This window comes from Balaenoptera acutorostrata, chromosome 10, assembly GCF_949987535.1.
Source record: "Balaenoptera acutorostrata chromosome 10, mBalAcu1.1, whole genome shotgun sequence".
NCBI lineage: Eukaryota > Metazoa > Chordata > Mammalia > Artiodactyla > Balaenopteridae > Balaenoptera > Balaenoptera acutorostrata.
In genome coordinates, this window is record NC_080073.1 from 49,652,867 (window position 1) to 49,679,393 (window position 26,527).

General features: G+C 42.7%; 2 protein-coding genes and 2 non-coding genes across 9 annotated transcripts in view; 2 read left to right on the forward strand and 2 right to left on the reverse strand.

The window, feature by feature from the left end:
- Window positions 1-297: 297 nt before the first annotated feature.
- EPM2AIP1 (EPM2A interacting protein 1) lies at window positions 298-8,374 on the reverse strand. Of its 6 annotated transcripts, none has more exons than XM_057554820.1 (3): window positions 5,934-8,374; window positions 2,131-2,159; window positions 298-1,477 (listed from the first exon to the last, which is right to left on the reverse strand). In XM_057554820.1, exon 1 carries the CDS (start codon window positions 8,037-8,039, stop codon window positions 6,213-6,215), a length of 1,827 nt encoding a protein of 608 aa, XP_057410803.1. In that variant the 5' UTR covers window positions 8,040-8,374; the 3' UTR covers window positions 298-1,477; window positions 2,131-2,159; window positions 5,934-6,212. The 6 variants fall into 6 exon arrangements, with proteins under 6 accessions (XP_057410803.1, XP_057410804.1, XP_057410802.1 ...); XM_057554821.1 differs by having other exon boundaries at window positions 298-1,020; window positions 5,440-8,374; XM_057554819.1 differs by having other exon boundaries at window positions 5,440-8,374.
- Window positions 8,375-8,412: 38 nt separating this feature from the next.
- Window positions 8,413-26,527, forward strand: part of MLH1 (mutL homolog 1) — a 50,252-nt gene continuing 32,137 nt past the window's right edge. Inside the window, exons 1-9 of the mRNA XM_028168862.2 lie at window positions 8,413-8,639; window positions 10,456-10,546; window positions 12,739-12,837; window positions 17,612-17,685; window positions 19,303-19,375; window positions 20,487-20,578; window positions 22,007-22,049; window positions 22,190-22,278; window positions 24,238-24,350. Of these exons, the coding sequence (XP_028024663.2) occupies window positions 8,524-8,639; window positions 10,456-10,546; window positions 12,739-12,837; window positions 17,612-17,685; window positions 19,303-19,375; window positions 20,487-20,578; window positions 22,007-22,049; window positions 22,190-22,278; window positions 24,238-24,350 (790 nt within the window). The 5' untranslated portion in view covers window positions 8,413-8,523. The remainder of the gene's footprint in view (window positions 8,640-10,455; window positions 10,547-12,738; window positions 12,838-17,611; window positions 17,686-19,302; window positions 19,376-20,486; window positions 20,579-22,006; window positions 22,050-22,189; window positions 22,279-24,237; window positions 24,351-26,527) is intronic.
- Window positions 17,243-17,315, forward strand: TRNAE-CUC (transfer RNA glutamic acid (anticodon CUC)). The gene has a single exon. It is a non-coding gene; the product is annotated as a tRNA-Glu (tRNA).
- TRNAG-CCC (transfer RNA glycine (anticodon CCC)) lies at window positions 25,397-25,469 on the reverse strand. Its single transcript has one exon. It is a non-coding gene; the product is annotated as a tRNA-Gly (tRNA).

The following is a 26,527-nucleotide window of genomic DNA, read 5'->3' on the forward strand; positions in this document are numbered from 1 at the left end:
CAAGTTGGGGGAAGGGAAGGGATAAAGGATATGACGTAAGATGGGGTAGGAAGAAAAAGGGTGTGTGTGGGTACAGATCTTGCAGACCATGATAGACCTTGGATCTTATTCTAATTGTGATAGTAAGCCACTGGAGGATTCTGAACAGAGGACTGGCATGCTGATTTATATTTAAAAATAAGGATCAGTTTAGTTGCTGTGCGAATAATTATGAGGGAAGTGTGGAAGCAGGGTATATACCAAGGAGAATACCAAGAAAAATGGGTGCTCACGTTCACTGAAAGACAGACACAAAAATGTTCATAGCAACTTTATTCATAATAACCACAAACTGGAAACAACCAAAATTTCCATCAACAGTAGAATGGATTCATAAATTGTGGTATAAGTCATACAATGGTATACTACACAGAAGTAAAAAACGAATTGCTGCTACATGCAACATGGATGACTCACAGACACAATGTTGAACAAAAGAGTACATATAATTATTACATTTCCATGAAGCTTTAAAACAGACAAAGGTAATCCATGGTGATAAAGGTCAGAATAGCGGTTATTTGTGTGTGTGGTGGGGCACAGGGCACTGACTGGGGTACTAGAAATGTTCAGTATCTTGATTTGGGTGATGGGTTCAAGGGTGTATATAAAAATCCACTGAGGTGTACATTAAATATTTGCATTTTACTGAATGTAATTTCACCTCAATTAAAAAGAAAAAATACTTTCAAAGAAATTTTACAAATAGGGAGATATAACTATATGTGTAGTCGGTAGTATTGTCTTCCAAATATTTCGGGTTCTCTTCCAAGGCACGAGGAAGGATTACACTCCTCCTTGAACTTTGGTGTGGCCATGTGATTTCCTTTGGCCAGTGAAAGTGCTTTAAGGGCTGGCCTGTAAGTGATTTGTCAGACTTTTTCATTTCCCAAAATGAGTAGCCACACCATACATGACAACTGCTTGGTCAGCCTGAGTCCTAGAATGAGGACCACTTAGAGCAGGATCAGTGAACATTTTCTGTAAAGGGTCACACAGTAAATATTTTAGACTTTGTGGGCCAGACACTTTCTTCCACAACTACGCGACTCTGACACTGTAGAGCAAAAGCAGCCAGACAATACATAAACAAACGGGCAAGGGTATTTTCCAATAAAACTTTATTTACAGAAACAGGCAGCAGGACAGATTTTGCCCATGGCCATAGTTCTTCAATCCCTGACTTAGAGCAAAGCCCCTAGCCAAGCTACAAGAGAAAAGCTGGGATTTTGGGGTTGTTACCGCACAGCAACCTAGCCCATTCTGATACAGAAACTGGTTCTGTTTTCGAAAAACCTAGCGTACTGAACATTGGCTTAGTTGGCAGGCATTCAGGAATTGCTAGTGGAAGATGGAAGAAATAACTTATGCAGGGGCGATGCATGTTAATGGAGTGATGAAACTGTCCCGAGAGAATCTGGAAGGCAGAGAATCTATCCTTTACTCAAGAAAAAAAAAAAAAGACAAGAAAACAAAATATGTTATGGTTGCTGTTGGCCCCATTTGACAAAATAGACAGGAAAGAGATGAACTCAGAAAAGAATTCATCAGTTTGCAAGCAAAAAAGCAAGGGAATAAAGAGAGTTCACAAACTCAAGTACTTACTGGGTAGGAAGAGGCTACTTCTCAATTACAAAGAGATAAAAGTGAGAAATCCTATATGCCAAAGGTTGACTAAAACCCACTTTTGCAGCAAGGATCAAATCACTGGATGACTATCACACCTACTGTTAAAACCTCTGAATTAATTAATGGGCCTCAGATTAAAAGTCCAACGAAGAGTGTAACATTGGTTAATCCCTTAAACTGGAAACAAATGGCTCAGGGAAAAAGAGACTAAGGGTATGGCTCTCCCACAAAGCCTGAAAGCCCAAGTTACCCAGAAAGTAAGTTCAGAGAGGCATGTGAACAAGAAAGCAAAGAAACATAGCAAATCTAAGAAGTACACATTGACCAGATGTCACTTTCGGGTTACCTTCCTTGGGGAGGTGATGAGGACATTCTGCAGGTAGGAAAGCAAGTGAACTGAATATCTAGTGACCAGAAGGGCTGACTGAGTCATTCTTCTAACATTTTGTTAAATTTACTTACTTTAAAATCCCAGAAGAGCCAGAAATTATCTGTAAAGGAAAAGAAGAAGTAAATAAGATGCCATTTTCTCCTAGGGTTGATGCTTACAGAAGGAAAATGGATATTAACTCTTAAGCAGCATTATCTTTTTCCAATACTGAATGCAACTTTTTAATTACTGAGGTATTGTTTTAGTCCACTAAATAGTTGTCCAATCTTTCTCATCCAGGTTCCTTTGCAAGCCTCCCTTTAGAAATTAAAAAAAAAAAAATTAAGACTTCTACATCAAGGAGGTAAAGACAATATTACATGGCGGATTTATGTGAGTATACTCAGCTTTACTACTTACGTTTACTAAGGCAAACTGCAATCTAAGTTGTTTTCCTCAACAACATTCACATAGTAAATATTTGAACCACACACCAAGCACTGAACTAAATTCTAGGAATACAATTCCCTAGTCACAAAGAACTTAGTTTCATTTCTTGATTTGTAATATGTGGATAACAATTACCCAGCAAGCAGGTACGGCAGGACCACTGTGAAGGTCAAAGGAGACTATGAAAGGGCTGCAAAGATCATAAAGCACTATACAAGTATTTATTCATCCAAACATTTATTGAAATGTCAGGCATTGTGCTAAGCACTAGATATAGCAGTGCGCAGGCATATATATGGTCCCAGTCCTTGTGAAGCTTACAGTCTAGCACTGATCAACAAGAAGGAACAACAAAGTGTGCTAAGTATACGGCTGGGGAAGAACAGGGTATTTAGGGAGTGCACAGTAGGGGCACCTAGTCTAGAGGGTATTGATGAAGGCTTCCTAGAGGAAGTGGCATATAAACTGAAACTTGAACAGCCTTATCCCAAGAGCAGTGGTGAAAGCAGAGGAGTGATATGACAGATAACGTCTTTTGGAACAATCTGGCTGCAGTGTGAAAGGGCTCACAACCAGAGAAATGGAGCCTGAGAAGGCCAGTGCTATAACTTAGGTAGGTTGATGGCCTTGATCAGGATGGTAGCATTGTAGAATCAAGAAAAGTTTAGGCAACAGACTTAACGGAAAGGTGTGTGTGAGTGGATGTGATGGATGAAGAGGGAAAAGTCATGGCTAACTGGGTTTGGGGCTTGGGTCAGGGCAACTGAATGGTTGGCAGTGGTGGTGCCGTTTACCGAGAGAGGGACCAGGAAAGGAGGAGCAGGTCTGGGGGGCAAGGTCAAGGACATGTTGTGGTACCTATGAGACAGCAAAGTGGACTTAAGTTAGCAATTAGATATAGGAATCAGGAAAGGTCTAGAAAGGAGATATGAATTTGGGAGTCATGTGCGTAAAGTTGGTAAGTGAAGCCATGAAAGAAAAAAGAGATCAGCTACGGAGATGATGGAGAATAAGACAGCTTAAAACCAAATTTAAAAATCCCAAGGACACAGATGTTTAAGGGAAAGAGGTGCCTGCAAAGAAGACTGAGAAAGCATACTTGGAGATGGTATCTCCCTGAAGCCAAACTAAACAAGTATTTAATGAAGGGTGGCCAGTGGTGTAAAGAGGGTAGGAATATTGACAAGGACTTAGTAAGCTTGGTAGAGCAGTCTCAGTAGCAATATGGGAGAGTGGAAACACAGACAAATCTTTTAAGAAAACTAGTAGGAATGGGAGATATGGGGACATAGAGTTTTTTAAAAATACTACTTATTTTAACTATATTCACTGATACAACAGGACAAGTAACAACTATTTTATAAAAAGAAATTTTTAAAGACTGCCATGCAGCTACAGAATTACTTAGTACAGAAAACAGTAAAATACACACTTTGTTTTTCTTTTTTACAAAGACTAGTTTATGGTAATTCTCTATTGTTCAGGGTGAATTTAAAATTCTTAGCTTATGCCTCCCCCACATTCACTGACTATATAACTAATCTTATTATTACCTTAAGCAAAATATATAGTGGAACTTCACAAAATGTACAAGAGTTCAATATTTAAGGAACTGGGGTTAGAAAGCCAAAGCAGCTTTCAGGTCTTCCAATTATCCTTTCAATAAAGCACCTGCCACGAAAGACAATACTCCAAACTATTGGGAAATTACCGGTAGATTTTTGTTGTTGTTGTTTGGTTTTTCACTATGTTGTTTTTCCAGATATTTAAGTTTACTTCCTGTTAACCCAAATCTTAACCTGACCCTTCTTGCTACGTATTTTAGTAATACATTACACGTTCTTTTCTGCCCTAAACCAATTATGTATAATAGAACAGAGCCCTTTAATCTGGTTCAATACCAATTACTGATTTATAAATGCTATTGTGAGCTACCAGAACCTAGCAAGGCCTTGATTGCATCTTACCAGCCAACTTGGAATGTTGGAATTAGTTTCCCCTATCAAGTATTATCAGTTTTCCCAACTTGCCCTTCTAATTCTGCTTCTACCGGTAATTTGCCCTGTCCCTCGAAATATAAGAGGATCTACACAGGGGGTCTACTGGCACTTTGGGAGGAATAAGTCTTTATTGTGCTGTGCTGTCCTATGCACTGTGGGGGATGGGGTGTCGTTCACGCTTACGTGCCAGCAGAACTTCCCTCAATAAGTGTGACAATTAAAACAGTCCCCTTTATGTCTCCCAACATCCTCTGGAAAGAGGGCATACTGTCTCTGGTTGAGAACCACTGGCAGAATTTTGGTTCTTGGGCTCTTTATGGCATCTATTTTGATAGCTCAGGCTTCAGTTCCTTCTAAATTCTTGTTTGTATTCTGGTTCCTTGAATTTGCTGAATTAGTGGCCACACAAAAATTCATTACAATAGTTAAGACAGGACTTGAACACAAGTTTTCAAGTTGTACTTGAGAGGATCTCTAAGTTGGGTCCTCTTCTTAAATCATTTCACATATTTGGCTTTACTGTAAGATTTCCTTTTCATGGTTAACATAAGTTTGAAAATTACTGTTTTAGCACAAAGCAGATGTATCACTTAGAAATACGAAGTGCTACAATCTGTAAATAAAGCTGCTTCTTGAGAGTTAAATATTTCCACTTGTGCACTGTCTTAAATACACAATGTGTGGGATAGTGTCAAATTTATAATAAATCCATTTCCAGCAACAAACAACATTTGATATTATATCACTTTAAAATAAAGGGTTTCCTTTAAGCAGGATTTCTTTATAAAGCTGCAACACTCATGCAGATGGGACAAATTAGCTAAAATATCTCACACCTCCTGATCCTGGGATGCAAACATCTTTTTTTCCTCATCCTTTTTTGACAGGGCCAAACTGTCTAGAGTAGAAAAAAGAATTACTAGTGGGCAACCCCTAAGAGTCTATACTTACCGTAGTCCTTTAGTAGGCAAGCTCATAAAACAGCACCCAATTGTGAAAAATTCAGGGGAAACCTCCAAAAATTGGTTAGTCTGATCTCCAGACTGCAGGAAGCCTCCTAAACTAGCAATTTAAAAAAAATTCTTGCTCCTCTGACTAAAATTTTACGTACTTATTTTCTGTATTAGTAATATCATTATCGCTAGGGCGGGTGGGAGGGAGGTGAGAAGGAGGAAATATGTCAATATTTACTTTGACTCAGAAATATGTCTAAAAAAAATAGTCTCAAACATTCTGATAGTTCGACAAAATACCTCCACTGTATGCACGTTCCTCCTTTTCAGAAAATTCTGCACTTGCTATGTGAGTTTCTGCAAACTGGCTCAAACATATATTTAAGCAGTTGATAATTTCCGACTATATGCATCAGAATTTTAACACTTTGTTAAAATAAGAGCTAAAGTTTCTACGAAACACCTTAAAAACAGACTTCTAATTCAACTCACATTATTAGTACTAAATGTCTTTAAAAACAGTTATATCATAAAAGCAAAAGATAATGACTTTGCCATCAAATTAAGTTTTAAAAAAAGGTCTGCATGTTTCAGTCCCATGCTGCCTCTTGAGATGGAAAAAAAAATGTCTGAAGAATCTGAATTGTGATTCATTTGGATGAATAATGTGGTGCTTTCCCACAATCCAAATTAGTAAACTTGAAAATCAAACAGATGTTTGCTTTTAGAATTGGATTCTTGCTGAGTGTTTCAATGTTGTACTACAAAAGTTTATGGATTTGATTCATTTCTTCCTCTCACAAGATCATCCCAAAGCGGCTCTGTTTCAGTGGTGGCAATCCGAAACAGGGCATGGAGGTGTTCGTCTGTCAATGGCTGGCTCAAAGTGTGTTGGTTTCGAGTCAAATATGAAAAAGCCTTTTCACAGATTTTGCTACTATCAAACAAGGATGCCACCTTACAGGCAACCCCTTTGATAATCGGGTAAGATTCAGCAGACAATCCAGCATAGAACTGCCCTAAGTCTTTGGTTCTGTATTCGTTCCAAAGGTTAGTATTTGCCTGAAGTTTTGTTAGCTCCACCCTTACTGAAATAGGTGCATATTCAGGTTTAAAGCTAAATGGATTTGCAAAAAGCTCTAAGTCCTTTTTAATGAACTTGAGGTCCTTGAAATGTCTCTCAAACTCTTTTTGTAGGCGACAGATCACCACTCGATACCTATCAGGATCGAGTATTTTTTCGTCTTCTTGAAGATGCCCTTTAAGCTCATCAACAACTTGGCTCAAGGTGGCAAAGTGTGTTAGATTTTTTTCCTCGATATGTCTCTGAAGTAAATTCAGCTTCACTTCAAAGGCACAAATATGGTCAAAGGCAGCAGCAGCAAAGACTTTACTCACTCTCAATAGTTCGCTGAGTTCTCGAAGGTGGTCCATAATATCCACCAAGAAGCCAAAGTCACAAAGCCATTCCTTGTCTGTGAAATGGACCGTTGTTGCCCCTATCGAAACCAAGAATGTTTTTATCTCTTTTCTTAAGGAAAATATTAGTTTTAAAGTCTTTCCTTTTCTAAGCCAGTTGTTCAGACAGCGTCCATTAACCCTTTCACCGTGCTCTGATTCAGATTCAGTTAGTAAAGCCTGAAATTCCGGCCGCCTAACGCCTCTGGTCTTAATCAAAACTATCCATTCAGATATGGCATTTACGATTTGATTAACATCTACATCGTAGGAGCTCAACAGTTCCAAGTGAAGAAATCCTGAATAATGGATCACATTCCAACAGTTGGGGCTTACAGCCTTTTCTCTCATGTATGACACCAGTCCTGAGTTCTCACCAATCATCCTCAGAGTGTGGGTCGTGGTCAGTCCAACCATCCGCTGCAGGCTAAGCCCTGCCGTCTGCAGGGCCTCAAGGATTGCCGCCATGAGGGCACCAACACTGAAGTGATGAGTCAGGTTGATTATGGTCAGAAGCTCTTCTTGCACCTCCAAATCGTGGCCTACGCCGCGGACAAAGACCAGGAGGTAGTTCTCATAGGCCACAAAAGCCTGGTCGTCCAAGGCAAGGGAATAGGCTTTAAAGTCCTTGGCTCGGTTAAAAAGCTGACTGCGTAGATTTTGGTTAATATCCAGGACCCTCTGCCGCGTGATCTCCGGAGACAAATCAATGCCATTCAGAACGCTTACGTGATCGGGCAGCACATCTCTCAGCATCACCTCCATGCACCGGTGTACAAAGTCCCCCTCGCCCCAGCCGCAACCCTTCAAGGCCAAGAGGCGGGCGAGCCCGAGACCTGCACGAGCAGCTCTCTCCTCCGGAGTGAGCGGGGCGGCCTCGGGCAAGTCGCCCTGACGCAGACGCTCCACCAGGGCCGCGCGCTCGCCCTCCGCCACATACCGCTCGTAATAGTCGTGCTCGGCCTCGTAGTGGTGCCTGACGTCGGGTTCGCCGGTGGCTACGACCAGGCGGCGACACACCAGGCACAGGGCGCCCTCGCCCTCCGGAGGCTCCACCACTAGGTACCGCTGGGTCCACTCGGCCCGGAACCCCCGAGACTCGTCGATTTCCATTTTGCTCCTCTTGGGCGTCATCCACATTTCACGGGATGCCACAGGAGCTGGGCCGACCTCCGGGAGGCCGCAAGGAGAGGGGAGGAGCAGGAGCGAGCCCCAAGCGCCTCCTCCACTCTGCGCCAGATCACCCCAGCTGGGGACACCAACCTGCGGCTCCGACACCTCCGTTCCTATTGGCTGGAGATTTCGTATTCCTCAGCCCCAGACATGAGCCAATAGGAAGAGTGGACAGCGATTTTTAGTGCGCAGGCGCACATCCTTCTAGCTGCAAAGTGGACTGAAGCCGCTTTAGGGCGGGACTAAGAGAACCGGAACTCACGGACTTGACTGGCATTCAAGCTGCCCAATCAATAGCTCACTGGCCCGGAAGCGGCGCTGCGGCTAGAAGGTGGGGCAGGACGGCGTCAGCAGAGTTGATGGAAAGATGTGGGCACGAGTCTCTAAGGGGATTGGCTGAAGGCACTTCCAGTTAGCTTCTCGCCGTGACTCGGGCTCCTCTGGCGCCAAAATGTCGCTGGTAGCGGGGATTATCCGGCGGCTGGACGAGACAGTGGTGAACCGCATCGCGGCAGGGGAAGTTATCCAGCGCCCGGCTAATGCCATCAAGGAGATGATTGAGAACTGGTACGAAGGGAGTCAAGGCTTCCTTAGAGGCTACGACTTAACGGGCCGATGCTCAGGATAGGGCGGACACGCCTCCCTGCCCAGAGCCAAGGCGTGTGCGGCGCAGGGCCGCGGCGGCGGAGGCCGGGGGTCTTGCCTTCGCCCCTCATGGGTCCTCGAGCGTCCTCGCGAGACTTTAGGGTTGTTGCGGGGCAAGGAGAGGGTTACGCAATATTTTCATGTTGCCATTAAGATAAGTCCTTTAAAAATTATATATGCGGACGGTGCAGATTTTTAAATGTATAAAAATTTTATAATTTAAAAAGGGAAAAAAACTTCCTTCATCCTTCAGAGGGTACTATGTGTTATCAGTTTCTTGCTTATTCCAGAAGTCATCCATCTATTCAGAAGTACAGTTCATTTTGAGTTTTATTCTAAATAAATTGCTGGGATTTTAGGAGAGGACGGTGGACTTGGGGTTTAACTTGTGATTTCCCTATTGCCAAGTGATTGACCCCACTTAGGATTTTCCTGTCCTTTACTTTTTGCGGGGTCACTTCGAAGATATCTGATTTTATGGATTCTGAAGTTTAGAACTGTCACACAAACCTTGTGGAAGGAAGAGATTAAAAACGTGGAAAGAAAGTTGGGTGTAAACTGTAAACTTTAAAAAGAGCAGAGGCTCATAATGTCCCTAAACGTTATGTCAGATCCTTTGTGTTAAAATGCATTGATGTTAATAAAATCTATACGTTAAAAGGAAAAAAATGTCCCAGCGAAGATTGGTAGGTTTGTAAAGGGATTGTTGTGAAAACACAAACAACCATTGTGGGTAATGGGACTGAAAGAAGAGTGGGTCTGAAAGGACCACTGAGAGAAAGGAAGAGAATTAGAAGGTAGACAAAAGAAGGAACAGGGAGACTGGGGACGGTTTCTCCTTTTGACTTTAAATTCACAAAGGCTGGCTTTTGTTTCTACAGTGTTAGAATTAACTGACAGAACGATTTTGGCCTGTTACTGTACTGTGCCAGAAAACTACAGCAATGCTACACATATTAGATCAGTGGATTATAATTCTCTAAGCAGAGATTTTGTATGGGGTCCAGTTACGCTCTTTTTAATACGTAAGTCAAGACGGCTAAGTACAACTTCAATTCAGGGGCTCCTGAGAAAGATCTTTAATATTTCAGTAACTTAATATCTTATTTCTGAATAAAGAATTTTCTGTGTGAGGAGGAGGAAACTTCTCTTTCTCATGCAGCCTCAGTCTGGATTTATTATCTCTAGCTCTGTAGGTGCTCTATGCTTGTAGGTTACTCTTTGAAGGAATGAAAAGATGTGTTGACTTCTTAAAGAACTTTCTGCACTGCCATTTTTTCTTTCCTCCAACATAAATATATTTGCATAAAGAAAATAGTGGAGAAAAACATTTAGAATCTTTTTTAATGACATTTTATAAGGGTCATTTAGGAACCTGAGGCTGAATAAAGTTTGAGTAACAGATGGTAGAATTAGTTGAAAAGTAGGTAAGAAAGAGGCATGTGCTAAAAGGTCCCACTTCTAACTTCCCTTTCTTTTTTTCCTAGAGGAACAGAAATGTTGCTGAATGTCCTATTGGAAATGATGGTTCCCCCCTCCGTCCCTCTCTTCCTTCCCTCTCTCTCACACAGCATGTAAACTGATAACAGTGTAGTCACAGAGCCTGTGAGACAAAGGGAAAACACACTGAATCTTATATTTGTCTGGAATTTGTTCTTATCCCTTGACTCGTATTAAAATATGTGCATTAGAGTAGTTGCAGACTAATAAATTATTATTTTTTTGTTTGATTTGCCAGTTTAGATGCAAAATCCACAAGTATTCAAGTGGTTATTAAAGAGGGAGGCCTGAAGTTGATTCAGATCCAAGACAATGGCACCGGGATCAGGGTAAGGAAAACCTCAGAGCAGCAGGATGTTTGTGTGCTTCGTGTGCTACATCTGCAGGAAGTGGTGGGACTTTTCCCTGTTCTGGAAACTTTAGGCTTTTATGGATGGGATTGTTTGAAAAATAAATATTTATTGAGTACCTATTCCATGCTGGGCACTGTTCAGGAGAATAAGGAGGTCAAGGAGCGAGTCATGAAGCTTTAAAGGTTGAGTGTCCTGAGCAAAGAGAACAATACACACAAAAACCACGAAATGGAAGCTTGCATGACACGCTTAAGGACTAGCAAGGGGGTTGGTGTGTCTAGAATGGGTGGTGGAGGGAGTGGAAGCCTAAAAGGAAATGAGGTCTGAAGGATAACCAGGCTGAGCATGTAGGACCTTGTAGGATGTTGTAAAATATTTGGCTTTTACTCTGGATGAGGTGGGATACTCTTTAGAGGGTTTTGAGCAAAGAGGTGACATGCTTTGGCAAGTTTTATAAGAACTCTTTTGTCTGCAATGCAGAAAATAGACTCTAGCAGGACAGGATAGAAGCAGTGAGGAGGCTTTTGAAGCAGTCCAGGAGAGGGGTGATGGTGCCTTGGACGGTTTGGTTGTGACAGAGATGTAAGAAGCTGTGAGATTCTGGGTTGATGAGGAAGACCAAAGCTCTCAGAATTTGCTTGTACAGGGAGTAAGAAAAAGAGGAGTCAAGAATGACTTCAAGGTTCTGGCCTGTGCAAATAGAAAAAAAAGAGTTGCCATTTACTGATGGGAAGGCTATGGAACAAGCAGGTTTGGGGGAAGATCAGAAATTCATTTTGGGGTATGTTGAACTTAAGATGCCTGTTAGTTGGATACATGTGTGAGTCTGGAGATAAAAATTTGGTGTATTGCATTTTGATGGTATTAAAAGCCATGAGACTCATATAAAGAGAAGCTCAACATGACTGGTAACTAGGGAACTACAAATAAAAATTGCAGTGAGATACCACTTGACATCCACTAGGATGGCTGTTATAATTAATTGATTAATAAAAACCAAATATTTCAACTACAATAAAAATTAAAAAAAATATTGACAAGGATGTTGAGAAATTGGAACTCTTGCATGTTGCTGGTGGGAATATAAAATAGTGCAGCCATTGTGGAAAATGGTATGGTGATTCCTCAAAACAATTAAACAATTGCCACATGATCCAGCAATTCCACTTCTGGGTATATACCCAAAAGAGTTGAAAGCAGGGTCTTGAAGAGATTTGCACACTCATGTTCATAGCAACATATTCATGATAACCAAAAGGTGGAGGCAACCCAAGTATCAACAGATGAGTGGATAAACAAAATGTGATAGATACATACAATGGAATGTTATTCAGCCTTACAAAGGAGTGAGATTTTGACAAGTGCTACTACGTGGATGAACCTTGAAGACAGTATGCTAAGTGAAATTAGCCAGTCACAAAAGGACAAATACTATATGATTCCACTTGTATGAGGTACCTAGGGTAGTTAAATGCATAGAATCAGAAAGTAGAATGGTGGTTTCCAGGGGGTTGGGGGCCTGCGCCGCATGGCCTGCAGGATCATCTTAGTTACCCGACCAGGGATTGAACCCTTGCCCCCTGCAATGGAAGCATGAAGCCCTAACCACTGAACCACCAGGGAAGTCCCGAGAGCTTTTGTTTAATGGGTACAGTTTGTTTGTGGAGATGAAAGAGTTCTGGACATGGATGTTGGTGATGGTTGCACAACAATGTGAATGTACTTCATGCCACAGAACTGTACACTTAAAGAGGGTTAAAATGGTAAATCTTGTCATGTATATATTACTACAGTTATATGTACCTATAGATTTTTAATAAAGACGTTTTCTAATACAGTAATGAGTTTTGTAAAATCTGTGAGCCTGGGTGAGATCATCAAGACAGTGAGTGTAGACAGAGCAGAGGTCCAGGGATGGAACTGTGAATTATCCACTCTCAGGGGAGATGAGACAGAAGCAGCAAACGAGGCTGAGGAATGAGGCGAGAGAGGAAGAAGGTGCAGCAGGACTGATGGAGTTCTGGATGCCCAGAGAGGAGGCTCCTGCTGATTTAGAACTCTTCTCCCAAGAGGAATGTCTTCCTGGATTCAATCAAGAAAAGGGAAATTAAAAAAGATTTGGAAAAATGAGTAACATAATTATTCACTGATTTTTTTGCATCTTCTAGAAAGAAGATCTGGAGATTGTGTGTGAGAGGTTCACCACAAGTAAACTGCAGTCCTTTGAGGATTTAGCTCATATTTCTACCTATGGCTTTCGGGGTGAGGTAAGCTGAGGATTGAAGAAATGTGTAAAACATCCTCCTGTGATGACATTTCTGCCATTTGTCAGCATATGTTTCTCAGCAGGTCAATAAGACGTGATACTTTTTACTTGTTAAATATATGCAAATCTAAACAAACTTAGATTCAATTTTCCAAAACTGAGAATTGTTCATAAATACTTTTTAAAAATAATTAATTAATTATTTTATTTAATTTATTTTTTTAACATCTTTATTGGAGTATAATTGCCTTACAATGGTGTGTTAGTTTCTGCTTTATGAGAAAGTGAATCAGCTATACATATATTTATCCCCATATCTCTTCCCTCTTGCGTCTCCCTCCCTCCCACCCTCCCTATCCATAAATACTTAATACACCATAAACTGTATCTACAGAGACCTCCCAGGTCTCTTGCTGGAAGAAGATAGCACCATCTACCAAGTTTTCTTGTCCAAAATCAAATGTGAATCTTACCAATACTTAGATCCAATTACCCATATACAGAAAAATACAAGGAACGAGGGAGCATGGTAAATGGTACTGAGACTGGAAATCACATGATAAAAGACTTGTTTCCTGTAAAGTAAACTGCATGGGGGAAAAAAGGTAAAGAAAGGAGGAAGAAGCATAGATTAGAAGGGATTTAAGAGGCATGTGAACCAGCTCCAATGTATTGATCTTACTTGGGTCCTGATTTGCACAAACTAAAATTGTTTTGAGACAGATATTTGAACACAGATTGGTTATTTGATGGTATTAAGGAGAAATTACTGTTAATTTTCTTGGTATAAAAATAGTTTCATCGGTTTTCTTTTTTGAGTCCTTTTAAGTTATATGCTGAAATATCTGTGAATGAAATTATATGATGTATCATAGGGATATATTAAATAGAAAATGGATAAAAATAGTATCTTATATTTTTATGACAATACTCTGTGGATATAAAGATATCATTCAGTATATGTAGGGCAACATAAATTGTAATGGCTACATACTGTTCTTTTTTTTTAATAAACTTATTTATTTTTGGCTGCATTGGGTCTTTGTTGCCGCACGTGGGCTTTCTATAGTTGCGGCGAGCGGGGGCTACTCATTGCGGTGCGTGGGCTTCTCATTGCAGTGGCTTCTCTTGTTGTGGACCATGGGCTGTAGACGCATGGGCTTCAGTAGTTGTGGCACACGGGCTCAGTAGTTGTGGCTCACAGGCTCTAGAGCACAGGCTCAGTAGTTGTGGTGCACGGGCTTAGTTGCTCCACGGCATGTGGGATCTTCCCGGATCAGGGATCGAACCTGCGTCCCCTGCATTGGCAGGCGGATTCTTAACCACTGCGCCACCAGGGAGGTCCCTGTTCTATTACTTGTACATACTGCAGCCTATTAGATAATTTCCTGTTGAACATTTATGCTCTTTGCCATTTTTTTCGTGTTTAATGCTCTGGTGAATATTCATGTACATACATGTTTTGTTCAGTTATTTCCTTAGGATAAATTTATAGAAATAACATTCGTGAGTAAAAATATGTATCCTTTTCAAGTAGTTTGTATTAGTTTCTTATTGCTGCCCCCCAAAATGACCACAACCTTCGTGGTTTAAGGCAACACAAATTTGTTACCTTACAGTTCTGGAGGTTAGGGGAAATGGGTGTCACTGGGTCTCACTGTGCTAAAATCCAGGTGTTGGCAGGGCTGTATTCCTTTCCTCAGGTTCTGAGGTACCAGAGAAACTGTTTGGAGTAGTTATTTGGGGGAAATGAGAGCCAGGGTGGGGGAGGAAAATGGGGCCAATTACTTTTCGTTTTAGGCCTTTCTGTAGTTTTTGGATTTTTTAATCATGTGAATGCTAGTTTACTTTTATTTGACTTATCTATTTATTTTATTCTGTTTTATTTTTTGGCCTCTCTGAGTGCCTTGCGGGATCTTAGTTCCCCAACCGGGATCAAACCCGGGCCCCGGCAGTGAAAGCGCCTGAGTCCTAACCACTGGACCACCAGGGAATTCCCTATTTGATTTTTTTAAATTAAAAGGCAGCTGTGACCCAGTCACTGCAATTTAGATCAAATCCGGGTAGTCTCAAGCACCCTCTGGCTCACAGTGAGCCCCAGGTTGTTCCAGGTAGGGGCAACATCAGACTGTGTACCCTGAGGCCCCCCTGACTTTTTTTTTTTATATAAATTTATTTATTTGTTTATTTATTTATTTTTGGCTGCATTGGGTCTTTGTTGCTGCGCACGGGCTTTCTCTAGTTGCGGCGAGTGGGGGCTACTCTTCATTGCGGTGCGCAGGCTTCTCACTGCAGTGGCCTCTCCTGTTGCAAAGCACAGGCTCCAGGCACGCGGGCCTTAGCAGCTGTGGCACGCGGGCTCAGCAGTTGTGGCACGCAGGCTTAGTTGCTCTGTGGCACGTGGGATCCTCCCGGACCAGGGATCGAACCCGTGTCCCCTGCATTGGTAGGCGGATTGTTAACCACTGCGCCACCAGGGAAGTTCCCCCCCAGACTTTTAAGTAGGCCGCAGGTCAGCCCTAGCAAAGCAGTTTCATTCTGGCTTTGCAACTTCCTGAGTCAGTTCCTAAGTGCATGGCCTCCTGGAGCCTTAGCCCAGCTGTAGGGTATCTTTGGGGTTGTAATTAAATAGGGAAGATTTATTGAGGGATTGCTGTGTGCCATCCATGGTTCTCAGCCTTTTGTGTGTATTAACCCTTTCACTCTTAACAACTCCGTAGAGTAGGTTCTATTATTATTATTACTACCATGTTTTACATACGAGGAAACTGACAGAGTTTAAGAAACATGGCCAGGGCACACAGCTAGGAAGTGGCAGAGTGGGGAATTGAGCCCTGGCAGTTTGACTCCAGAGTCTATGTTCCTGTCCTCTTGCTCCGGTGCCGGTACAAAGGCCCCTGAAGCAGCAGGACCATCTGCCAGTGGCCCTTTCTTTTCCTGGTGTTGGGTAGCATTGTAGTTTTGGATGTATTTAATGTCCTTCCTTACCACAGGTCGCAAAATCATTTACATTTTTAATGATGAAAATTAGCTCAATTACATATACCAGGGAAATCCAGCTAGGACCTGGTAATCTCTGAGCCTGAGCCATGGTCCTTGTTAATGCACTGAGTCTGGCACAGCTGTATTCATTGTCTCCTGAAATGCTGTCACACAGACCCCATCACAGTGCCTGGGTTGCATTTTTTTATGCTATGGTGTCCTCGGGAAAGGAGATACAGATTCCAAAGGGCTAGCAAACCAATCCTGATTTTAAGGGGAAAAAAATGGTCTTTTTTTTTTTTTCTTTTTATTTGTTTAGTCTTAATTGCATAATTAAAAAAATATTTATTTATTTATTTGGCTGGGCTGGGTATTAGTTGCGGCATGCGGGATCTTCGTTGCCCCGTGTGGGATCTTAGTTGCGGCATGTGGAATCTAGTTCCCTGACCAGGGGTTGAACCCGGGCCCCCTGCACTGGGAGCACGGAGTCTTAACCACTGGACCACCAGGGAAGTCCCTGCATAATTTTAAATTTATATTTCTTTTTTTTTTTTAACTTTATTTATTTATTTTTGGCTGTGTTGGGTCCTCGTTGCTGCGCGCAGGCTTTCTCTGGTTGCGGCAAGTGGAGGCTGCTCTTCGTTGCGGTGCTTGGGCTTCCCGTTGCGGGGGCTTCTCTTGTTGCGGAGCACGGGGTCCAGGCGCGTGGGCTTCAGTAGTTGTGGTACGAGGGCTCAGTAGTTGTGGCGCACGGGTTTAGTTGCTCGGCGGCATGTGTGATCCTGCCAGACCAGGGCTCGAAACCATGTCCCCTGCACTGGCAGGTGGATTCTTTTTTTTTTTAAATCAGAACTTTGTATTATTATTACTTTTTAAAATTTTATTCATTTATCTATTTATTTTTGGCTGTGTTGGGTCCTCACACTCTGCGCGAGGGCCCTCTCCAGCCACGGCAAGCAGGGGCCACCCCCCACCGCGGCACGCGGGCCCCTCACCACCGCGGCCCCCCCGCCGCGGAGCACAGGCCCCAGACGCGCAGGCCCAGCAGCTGCGGCCCACGGGCCAAGACGCTCCGCGGCACGCGGGATCCTCCCAGACCAGGGCCGGAACCCGCATCCCCCGCACTAGCAGGCAGACTCCCAACCACTGCGCCACCAGGGAAGCCCTGGCAGGTGGATTCTTAACCACCATGCCACCAGGGAAGTCCCTAAATTTATATTTCTAAACATAAAATTGCTTACAGAAAACAGTTTTGAATAATAGTATACAGCACTATCTATTTGCAGTGTTTCCATTATCCATTTCTGAAGGCAGGCTTTAAACTTGTTAGAAGACGAATCATTGAGACTATTAAATACACCTATAACTCTACACCTGAACACAGTTGCTATTAAGGTTAACGTTAATGCTTGGGGGTGGGGAATTCCCTGGTGGTCCAGTGGTTAGGACTCGGTGCTCTCACTGCTGAGGGCCCAGGTTCAATCCCTGGTTGGGGAACTAAGATTCTACTAGCTGTGCGGTGTGGCCAAAAAAAATGCTTGGGTGTGTTTCCTTTTGGACTTATATATATATATATATTTTTTCCCTTGTTCTAGTAATTATGCTACAGATTCAACTCAATAGCTTCCTTTTTTTTTTTTAAAACGTCATCAAAGCAAGTGAGCAGAGTGCTCATTGTTGCCATTTGTTAATACAAAACAGAAGAGGCAATTGAGATAACTTCTCCGTTAATGATGAGACGGGGTGACCCAGCAGTGGGTTGTTCTTTCATTCCATTTCCTTTTTTTCCTTAGGCTTTGGCCAGCATAAGCCATGTGGCTCATGTCAGCATTACAACGAAAACAGCTGATGGGAAGTGTGCATACAGGTATAGTGCTGTCCTCTGCTATTTGTATAAATTCATCCTGAAATGTGCTTTTTGCCTGCATCTCAAAGTAATCCTATCTGAACACCAACGTTATCTTTTTTGATCTAGATCTTGGGTAACTTTTCTTTCCTGCCTTTGGATTAGTTGGTAATCCACAGGGATCATCATAGGTAATAATCTTACTTTATGGACTCGTGAAAGGTACGATGTAACAGATTACAAGTGCCTAGCAAGGTGTCTGTTACACAGAGGAATTCTGAGTCCGTGGGAGCTGTGATGTCATTCTGCCCCTTAGGCTTCGGCAGGATGTCACTTTGGCCTGGTTATGGGGCCGTGGCTGGGGTGCTGAAGGATCCTGGTTCCTTAGCTGCTCTGAGCCCCCCCCCCCCACACCTTCCCACAGGTGGCCACTGGCTGTCTCTTATGTTGGCACAGTTTTCAGAGGCTGTTGAATGACCTTGGAACAGAACAAAAAGGGGATTCAGGGAATCAAAATCACACCTTTGTTTTCATAAGCACTGGCCATTCCCTAGTGGAAGATGGGTATTGAGTGTCTAATTCACGCCAAAAAACAGAATTTTTTTTTTTATCATACAGATTGTTAGTTTATATAGAAAATAGCTTCAACAAAGGGCAGTTCTGCCTGTTTCTCAGCCCTCTTTAACAGATGAGTGTGTGCAGTAATGGAAGATGGAGCATTTCAGAGTCTGCAGCACTTGTGCTAGAGCGGGTTTACTCGATGCAAATTGTAACAGCCCCAGGACCTAGCTGAGCTGATATGATTAGAATCCCTTCTCACAAACTGGGGAGCCGCTTGTGAGTGAACGTCTTCTGAAATAGTCTGGGACACAGGTTCCATTTCTTTGCCTCTGGGGTGTTATGCCCCTGCTTGGGACCTCTAGTAGCTCTCCTTCTGTGGCAGGATGAAATCGAGTCATTGTCGTAGCAACTAGCACCCTCCCAATGCACTCAGCCCATCTTCTCAGCCTCTCCCCTCCACACATCCTCAGCTGCTGCATACTCTAAAGCTTCTTTGCTTTTGTTTATGTTTTTCCCCTCCTGGATGGTCTTCCCTGTTCTCTCCACCTGAGATTGTACTGCTTCAGAGCCCAGGTGAATTGTCATCTCTTCTGTGACACTTCCCCCCACCCCCACCCCAGGCTAAATGTTTTCCTACTCTGGATCACTTAGCACCTTGTTCTACACTTAAGGGAAAAGTCTATCCCCTCACTAAATCAAGAACCTCCCAAGGCCTGCCTTTATTACAGGGCGTTTATAGGCCTGATACATGGTAGCCCCTCAATAAATGATTGCAGAATGATTGAAAAAAATTTTACAGTCATCTTAGGCAATGGCAAAACTATTGTTTGTAGCCCAGAACTCAGGAACTAAAAAGCAATGTTTGCCAAAAAAACAAAAAATGGATTTTTCCCCCCTCCTTTGGTATCCAATTAGAATGGTTATGGAAGGAGAAAAATAGAGGAAACCGGTAACTAAGACAATTTATAACATGGCTATATTTTAATCTGTTGTTGCTGTAATTTACTTTTTTACTCTTCGGATAAGTATCTGTTCTTTTTTTGTTAGCTCTCAGTAATCTCCTATATTTTCTGATAGAGCATATTACTCAGATGGAAAGCTGAAAGCTCCACCTAAACCATGTGCAGGCAATCAAGGGACCCAGATCACGGTAAGAATGGTACACGGGAGGGGAAGTTTTTGAAAAAGAGCTCTGTATAAATATTGAAATAAAAAACAAAATTGTCTCTGAGTTCTCAAAGGATTAAAAAAAATGAATATTTATTAGTTAATAGGAGCCCCAAGATACCACCCTGTAAGAAAGAGAAATGACTATTGACTTTCGTGGCATGGCAGCCTGCCCACCGCCTCCTTTTTTTTTTTAAGAGGCTGGGAGTTTCTTCTGTTGAGACCACAGAAATCTGTGGCAGGGTAGCTAGCATTGAAAGAACCTTAAGCTTGGCTTAAGTTGAGGAGTCAGAGTCTTAGCCTTGCCACTCAGTGGTTGTGTGTCCAGAGGCAAGTCGTTTAATGTCTCTTAACCTCACTTTACTCATCTATCAAGGAAGGATGTAACGAATATCTGCCACTCACTCAAAGGGCTCTGAGTAACAGATTGTATCATTAATTAGGAGAAAGTCTGTTACACTGCCGTATTTCTGTGGTGCCACATTTGGTCTCTTCCCGTTCCGAGATCCCATAAAGCACCCCACTGTCATGTTACACATCCCACCTCACCACCCTCAGCCCCAGCCAGAGCACATCTCCTCAAAGGTTCCAAGCCCTGGGGTTGATGAGGCAGGTGGAGGGGGGTTGGGGGCTTAAATGAACGTGTACTTTGCAGTGCACGTTAAGGGGGATTCCTGTACCTGGGACCACAGTGTAATTTCCAAGAACCCCTAAAATATCTGATAATTATTCTTAGTTTGCAAAATAGGTTTGAATGCCATGTGGTATTGTAATTGTTTATAAGTTTATGTTTGCCCCACTAAATCTTGTGCTATTCTGGGCAGTACTGTGCTTCATTTGTCTTATTCCCAGCACAAGGCAAAGAGCCTGACATGGAGGTAACCCCCAGTACCTATCTGAGAAATCAGTGAGTGAAGCGGGAGGCAGGTGAAAAATCCCTTCTTTCTTTTGTTAAGGCTGCCCCATCTCTTGCCCCCTCCCCTGATGCTTAGAACTGTGCTGGTGGTAAATGTAGTTGGATTCTCTGCCTTAAGACCCAGCTTTATTTCCATCTATTTCTGTGAGTTTACAAGAAAAATCAATCTTCTATCCAGGTAGAGGACCTTTTTTACAACATATCCACGAGGAGGAAAGCTTTAAAAAATCCAAGTGAAGAGTATGGGAAAATTCTGGAAGTTGTCGGCAGGTACAGTCCAAAATCTGGGCGGGGGTCTCTGAATCACTCTCTCACCAAAGGAATGTGTTCCGCTGAGAACAGTTGCTGAGCTAGACGGTAAGCAGCAGTACTAGCCTACAGATTGTTTCTGGTCAAGGTTTAGTCACCACTTCTGGGTTGTCTTTCATGTCCCCAGGAGAGAGCAGGAGTTGGTCTCTGTATCAGTGAGGGTCCTTTGGTGGCAGGCAAAACAAACTGAGTGTACTAACTTGAGCCCAAAAGACGTTTATTGAAAGGCGAGGAGTGACTCAGCAAGTGGAAAGAAGTATGTGGACGGCTGCTTCTTGGGGAGAACAAGAAGCAGGGTGGCTTCAGGGATTTAATATAGTGGCTCTGCTCCAATTGTTTTCATTCCTTTCCTGACTCTGCTCAAGAGCCTGTCTCCCGGGAGAGTGCATCTTATTGGTATAGCCTGGGTCCCCCCCATCGTGTGCCCACATTTGTGGGGAGAAGATTTCTTGACTGGCAGTCTAAGGATATATCAAGTGGAATGGGGAAGAGGTAGTGTCCCAAAGGAAGACTAGGGGCTGTTAACAGAGTGAGAAGGGACTCAGGGCAGGTGAAAACATTATGTCCAGGATTGACTTAACCTGCTAGTACAGTGGCCCCAGCATGGCTCTCTGAGCCTGCGTGTCCTTGAATTGTAACAGAGGTGTGTTAACTATTTCTCAGTATTGCTACAAAAATTAAAATCAGTAAAACATTTACCTCTATTAAAGTGGAACAGACACATCAAGTTTTTTTGCTTTTTTTCCCCTGGAATCGTATGAATCAGTATCACAATATTAATTAGCTCCTGGAAACAGAGGAGTTCTGGTTGGCTGTTTTTGTTCTAGGTGTGATAAGTGAACTAATTGTTACTGAATAAGTGCGTTTGGCTAGACACAATCCTCCAGGTCCTGGGGCCCATGGAGGGAGGAGTAGTAAATGATAGCCAACCGAGAAAAGGCTGGGAGATACTAGGACAGGACCTTGGGGGGAGAAGAAGCGGGTGGGGAGGGGGTGTGTTGGGGACTCTGAGACAGAACAACAGAGTGCAGGGGGTGTTCAGGCTACATTCTCAAGATGTCTTTGAGGCAACCCAGATCTTTTGAGTTTGTGAAAATAAAACTGTAGGCAAGGAGGAGATTGTATTGAAATATCCTTGAGTCTAGTCAGCAACGTATAGAAGCAAAGTTTTTTGTTTTTTATTCAATTCTGCCACATTTAGCATTGATATCTTCATGTCGTCTCTGTTGGCTTATTTTCCTGTGGGTAAAATATGACATTTAAAGATATTTTTGTTTGTATATATCTTTGTTTAGATTACTTAACTCCACCAGTTTGTTTAACTGAAAGGGGGCATGTACTCTGCATTTGGCCACTCTTTTTTACTGTTTTGTTTTTTTTCTCTGCCAGGTATTCAGTACACAATTCGGGCATTAGTTTCTCGGTTAAAAAAGTAAGTTCTTGATTTATAGGGGATGGTTATGTACTGTAAAAGAAGAAAGTATTTTTTTATAGTTGCCCGTGAAGACGAGGTTACGGTGTTTTAGTCAGCCCTGTGAGACAGTAAGTTGGATCTTCTGTTCTGTTTATCAGCAAGGTGAGACGGTAGCCGACGTCAGGACACTGCCTAATGCCACAACCGTGGACAACATTCGCTCCATTTTTGGAAATGCTGTTAGCCGGTATGTTGATAATTTATATTTTTAAAAATCTTCTGCGTTCCGTCACATTATTTTGGAATCTGTTAACACCTGCCTTAAGAGTTTGCTTTAACCAAATATGCAGGCTTGTTTTCATACTTCAGGCTTATTGTCATGTTTCAGATTATTTCATGGAATCAGCCCTTCTTGGGTGCATGTCATCTAGATGCTCTGGCTATGAATCAGTGTGTTCTCTGTAGGTCTCTGTCTTCACAATATCTCCAGTACAGGAGAATTCTGTCATCTTCCAGTGCTCCCTCTCGTCCTTGTATTTTCATTATCATCACTTTAGGATTGCATTTATTATCATTCAGCGTTTATTAATTGCCTCCCATATTCCAGTCTTTGTGTCAGAAGTTAAGGATATAAAGACAAATAAAATGTTTCTGCCCTTAAACACTTGCCTGTCTGGTGGCAAGCAGTTTTGTGTCACCAAATCTTCATTGTCAAGGAAAGCCTAAGCGGGAAAATTGCTTGTATTATTATAGATTTTTCACGGTACTCCCTTCTGTGGGTGAAAACCACTGTTTCCATCACAGATCCATAGCTAAATCTCAGGACTTTGCAAAGCCCAAAGTACCTGTGTCATAATCTGAGGGGAAAGATACTAAGAGCCTTCTATATGCCAGGTGTGCACCAGATGCTAGGGGTACACAGATGAACTAGACAGCCCCTGACTTCACTTTTTCCAATAATCTTAAAAGCAGGAGCAATAGTCCTAGAACTCAGTTTTCTACTTTGAAGGACAAATTACTCACTCTTGGAATAAAACTACGTTCCTAGCTAGGGAATAGTCAATTTGCTTTTAATTACCCTTTTCTTACTAATTAAGTATTAAGGAATTGTTTTTTTCAACTGTGCTCCCAGAGCAAAAAGAGAGCTCTGTTGTACAGTGAAACTTTTAAGAGCTCATTGACCAAATTTTAAGACTCAGAATTAGTTATGAAATTCCTAGGGACTGTAAGAGAGCAGCAGTTCCCAAAATATGTTTCCAGAACACCAGCCTCTTTTTTGGGGAAGAGAGGGTTTGCTGGTTCACCGTGCGGTGGAAGAAAGGCCAGCTGTGCCCTCTACTCAGATTGGGAGCACACAGCACTGCCTGCAAAGCATCCGCCATCCATCCAGCAAGTGCTCAGTGAGCAAGTGCTCCTTGCTGGGTGCTGTGCTGTGTGGTAGAGATATTCAGTAGGGACTAAAGCAGAAAGGATTCTTGCCCTCAGAGGACTCATATTCTAGTTGGAAAGACACAGGAAATAATTATTCCATTCATTAGTGACTGTGCTGTATGCCTCAAAGGAAAAGTGTAAGGTGGGGGGATCTCCTGTGGTTGGGGAGAGGGATTGTCATAGAAAGCTGTTTGAGGAAGTGGTCCCCGAGTTACGGGGGATAAGGAGGAATTAATTAGCTAGCAGTGGGAGCTTTCCAGGCAGAGGGACCAGCACTTGCGAGGCCCTCAGGCAGACATGAGTGTGCCTTGTGGGAGAACCTCCTTTCACCTATTGGCCTCCCCTCCCCATAAACACACTCTGGGGAGCACCACATAGGAGCCCCATCGTGGTGCCCATCAGCAGAGTAAGGGATTCAGCAAGGATGAGTTCTTTGGAATCTCGTCTTTGGGACTTAGTTACTAAGATACATAAAAGTTCCAGCAAAATAAGGTCTCAGAGCCTGGACTTGCTGTGTCCTAGCAGTGACGGTGACGCTTGGCATATAACATATTGTAAGTGCTTGAAAACACTAGCTAGGTGGGTAGGTGGGTGGATGGATGGACAGACGGATGGATGGGTGGGCCCCGGGGATCTCAATGAACCAAGTCACATGGGTCCACATTTGGCAGTCAGTTTATGGGAAGGAGCCCTGGTTTTTCCAACTCTGATTCTTTAGAAAGTTTGAATTTTCCATTTTTTTTCCAAAGCCTCAAAATTTCTCTTTTCCAATCAGAGAATTGATAGAAGTTGGGTGTGAGGATAAAACCCTCGCCTTCAAAATGAATGGCTACATATCCAATGCAAACTACTCGGTGAAGAAGTGCATCTTCTTACTCTTCATCAATCGTAAGTGAGAAAGAGCCACATGGGGAAATCTATCCACAGGGAACTTTAGGGGGCCATGGAAAAATTCCTCATGGACAGGTTTGATTACACCCAGGGAAACCTCATGCCGAAATGTGGTTTAATTTCTGCCCTTAGTCTGCTCAGCCCTCACATGTGCTCATTGTTGGCTGACAGTTGGGGAGTCTGGTTCTTGCCTCTGAGAGGGTGCCCAGGAGACGGCATCCCAGGCCCCTGTGAGCCAGTTCAGCCTGCTCATCTGCTGGTCTCAGAGCCTTTACCAGCAGGCCCTGGGCAGATCTTTGTTCTCTCCTTATATCAAGGCCCAACATTGGAAATTGCACAGCAGGATACAGGGAGGGGGTATCTCATGTGCAGACAGTGTTTGTTTTTTTTAATTGAAGTATAGTTGATTGGGAGTTCCCTGGCGGTCTAGTGGTTAGGACTCAGCGCTTTCACTGCCATGGCCTGGGTTCAATCCTTGGTTGGGGAACTAAGATCCCGCAAGCTGCGCGTAGCGGCCAAAAAAAAAGTAGTATAGTTGGTTTACAGTATTGTATTAGTTTTAGGTATACAGCAAAGTGAATCAGTTACACGTCTATATATATATTTTCAGATTCTTTTTCGTTATAGGTTATTACAAGATAACTGAATATAGTTCCCCGTGCTATACAGTAAATCCTTGTTGTTTGTTTTATATATAGTGGTGTGTATTGGTTAATCCCATGCTCCTATTCTTCTCCCCACTTTCCCCATTGGTAACCGTAAGTTTGTTTTCTGTCTGTGAGTCTTTCTGTTTTGTAAATAAGTTCATTTGTATTATTTTTTAGATTCCACGTGTAAGTCATGTCATATAATATTTGTCTTTCTCTGACTTCACTTAGTATGGTAATCTCTAGGTCCATCTGTGTTGCTGCAAATGGCAGTATTTCATTCTATTTTATGATTAATATTGTGTATATACATATATACACCACATTTTCTTTTTTTTTAAAAGATATTTATTTATTTGGCTGTGCCGGGTCTTAGTTGCAGCATGTGGGGTCTAGTTCCCTGACCAGGGATTGAACCTGGGCCCCCTGCATTGGGAGTGCAGAGTCTTAGCCACTGGACCACCAGGGAAGTCCTTAAACCACATTTTCTTAATTCACTCATCTGTTGATGGACATTTAGGTTGCTTCCACGTCTTTGCTATTATAAATAGTGCTGCTGTGAATGTTGGGGTGCATATACCTTTTTGAATTAGAGTTTTCTTCTTTTCCGGATATATGCCCAGGAGTGGGATTGTTGGATCATATGGTAATTCTATTTTTAGTTTTTTTAAGGAACCTCCATACTGTTCTCCATAGTGGCTGTATCAATTTACATTCTCACCAACAGTGTAGGAGGGTTCCCTTTTCGCCACACCCTCTCCAGCATTTGTTATTTGTAGACTTTTTAGAGGTTAGGTCAGACTCTTATGTGTGTCATTCACTTATCTACACACTGGGCAGGCTCACTCAGGTGGCAGGGACAAAGAACACTCCTTAGGCATATCTCAAGTTCAGAAATCTCAGCTGAGGGGCTCCAGCTGTCCTTTTGTCAGATTACACAGTACAGCAGCATTATTGAGGCAGCTGTGGGTGATGTAGTGAGCCCTCAGAACAATAGTCTCCTCATTGTTGAGATCACAGCCAGTCTTCTCATTGGAAATAAAAAGATGTGGCATATCCTTGGCTCCACCAACGCAGGACAGCAGGTCATCAGCAGGTCATCGGTCTGAGGAGAAAAGAGAGCTGTGTTGTATGAAGATCTTCCTCTGATTTTAGTCTTTTTTTTTTTTGAAATCTCCTTTTTTAAAAAAATTTATTTTATTTTTGGCTGCATTGGGCCTTTGTTGTTGCATACGGGCTTTCTCTAGTTGCGGCACACGGGCTTCTCATTGTGGTGGCTTCTCTTGCGGAGCATGGGCTCTAGGCACATGGACTTCAGTAGTTGTGGCACGTGGGCTCAGTATTTGTGGCACACAGGCTCTAGAGCGCAGGCTCAGTAGTTTTGAAGCACGGGCTTAGTTGCCCCATGGCATGTGGGATCATTCCCAGCCCAGGGCTTGAACACGTGTCCCCTGCATTGGTAGGTGGATTCTTAACCACTGCGCCACCAGGGAAGCCCTGATTTTAGTTTCATCTCTCCCAGCTTTT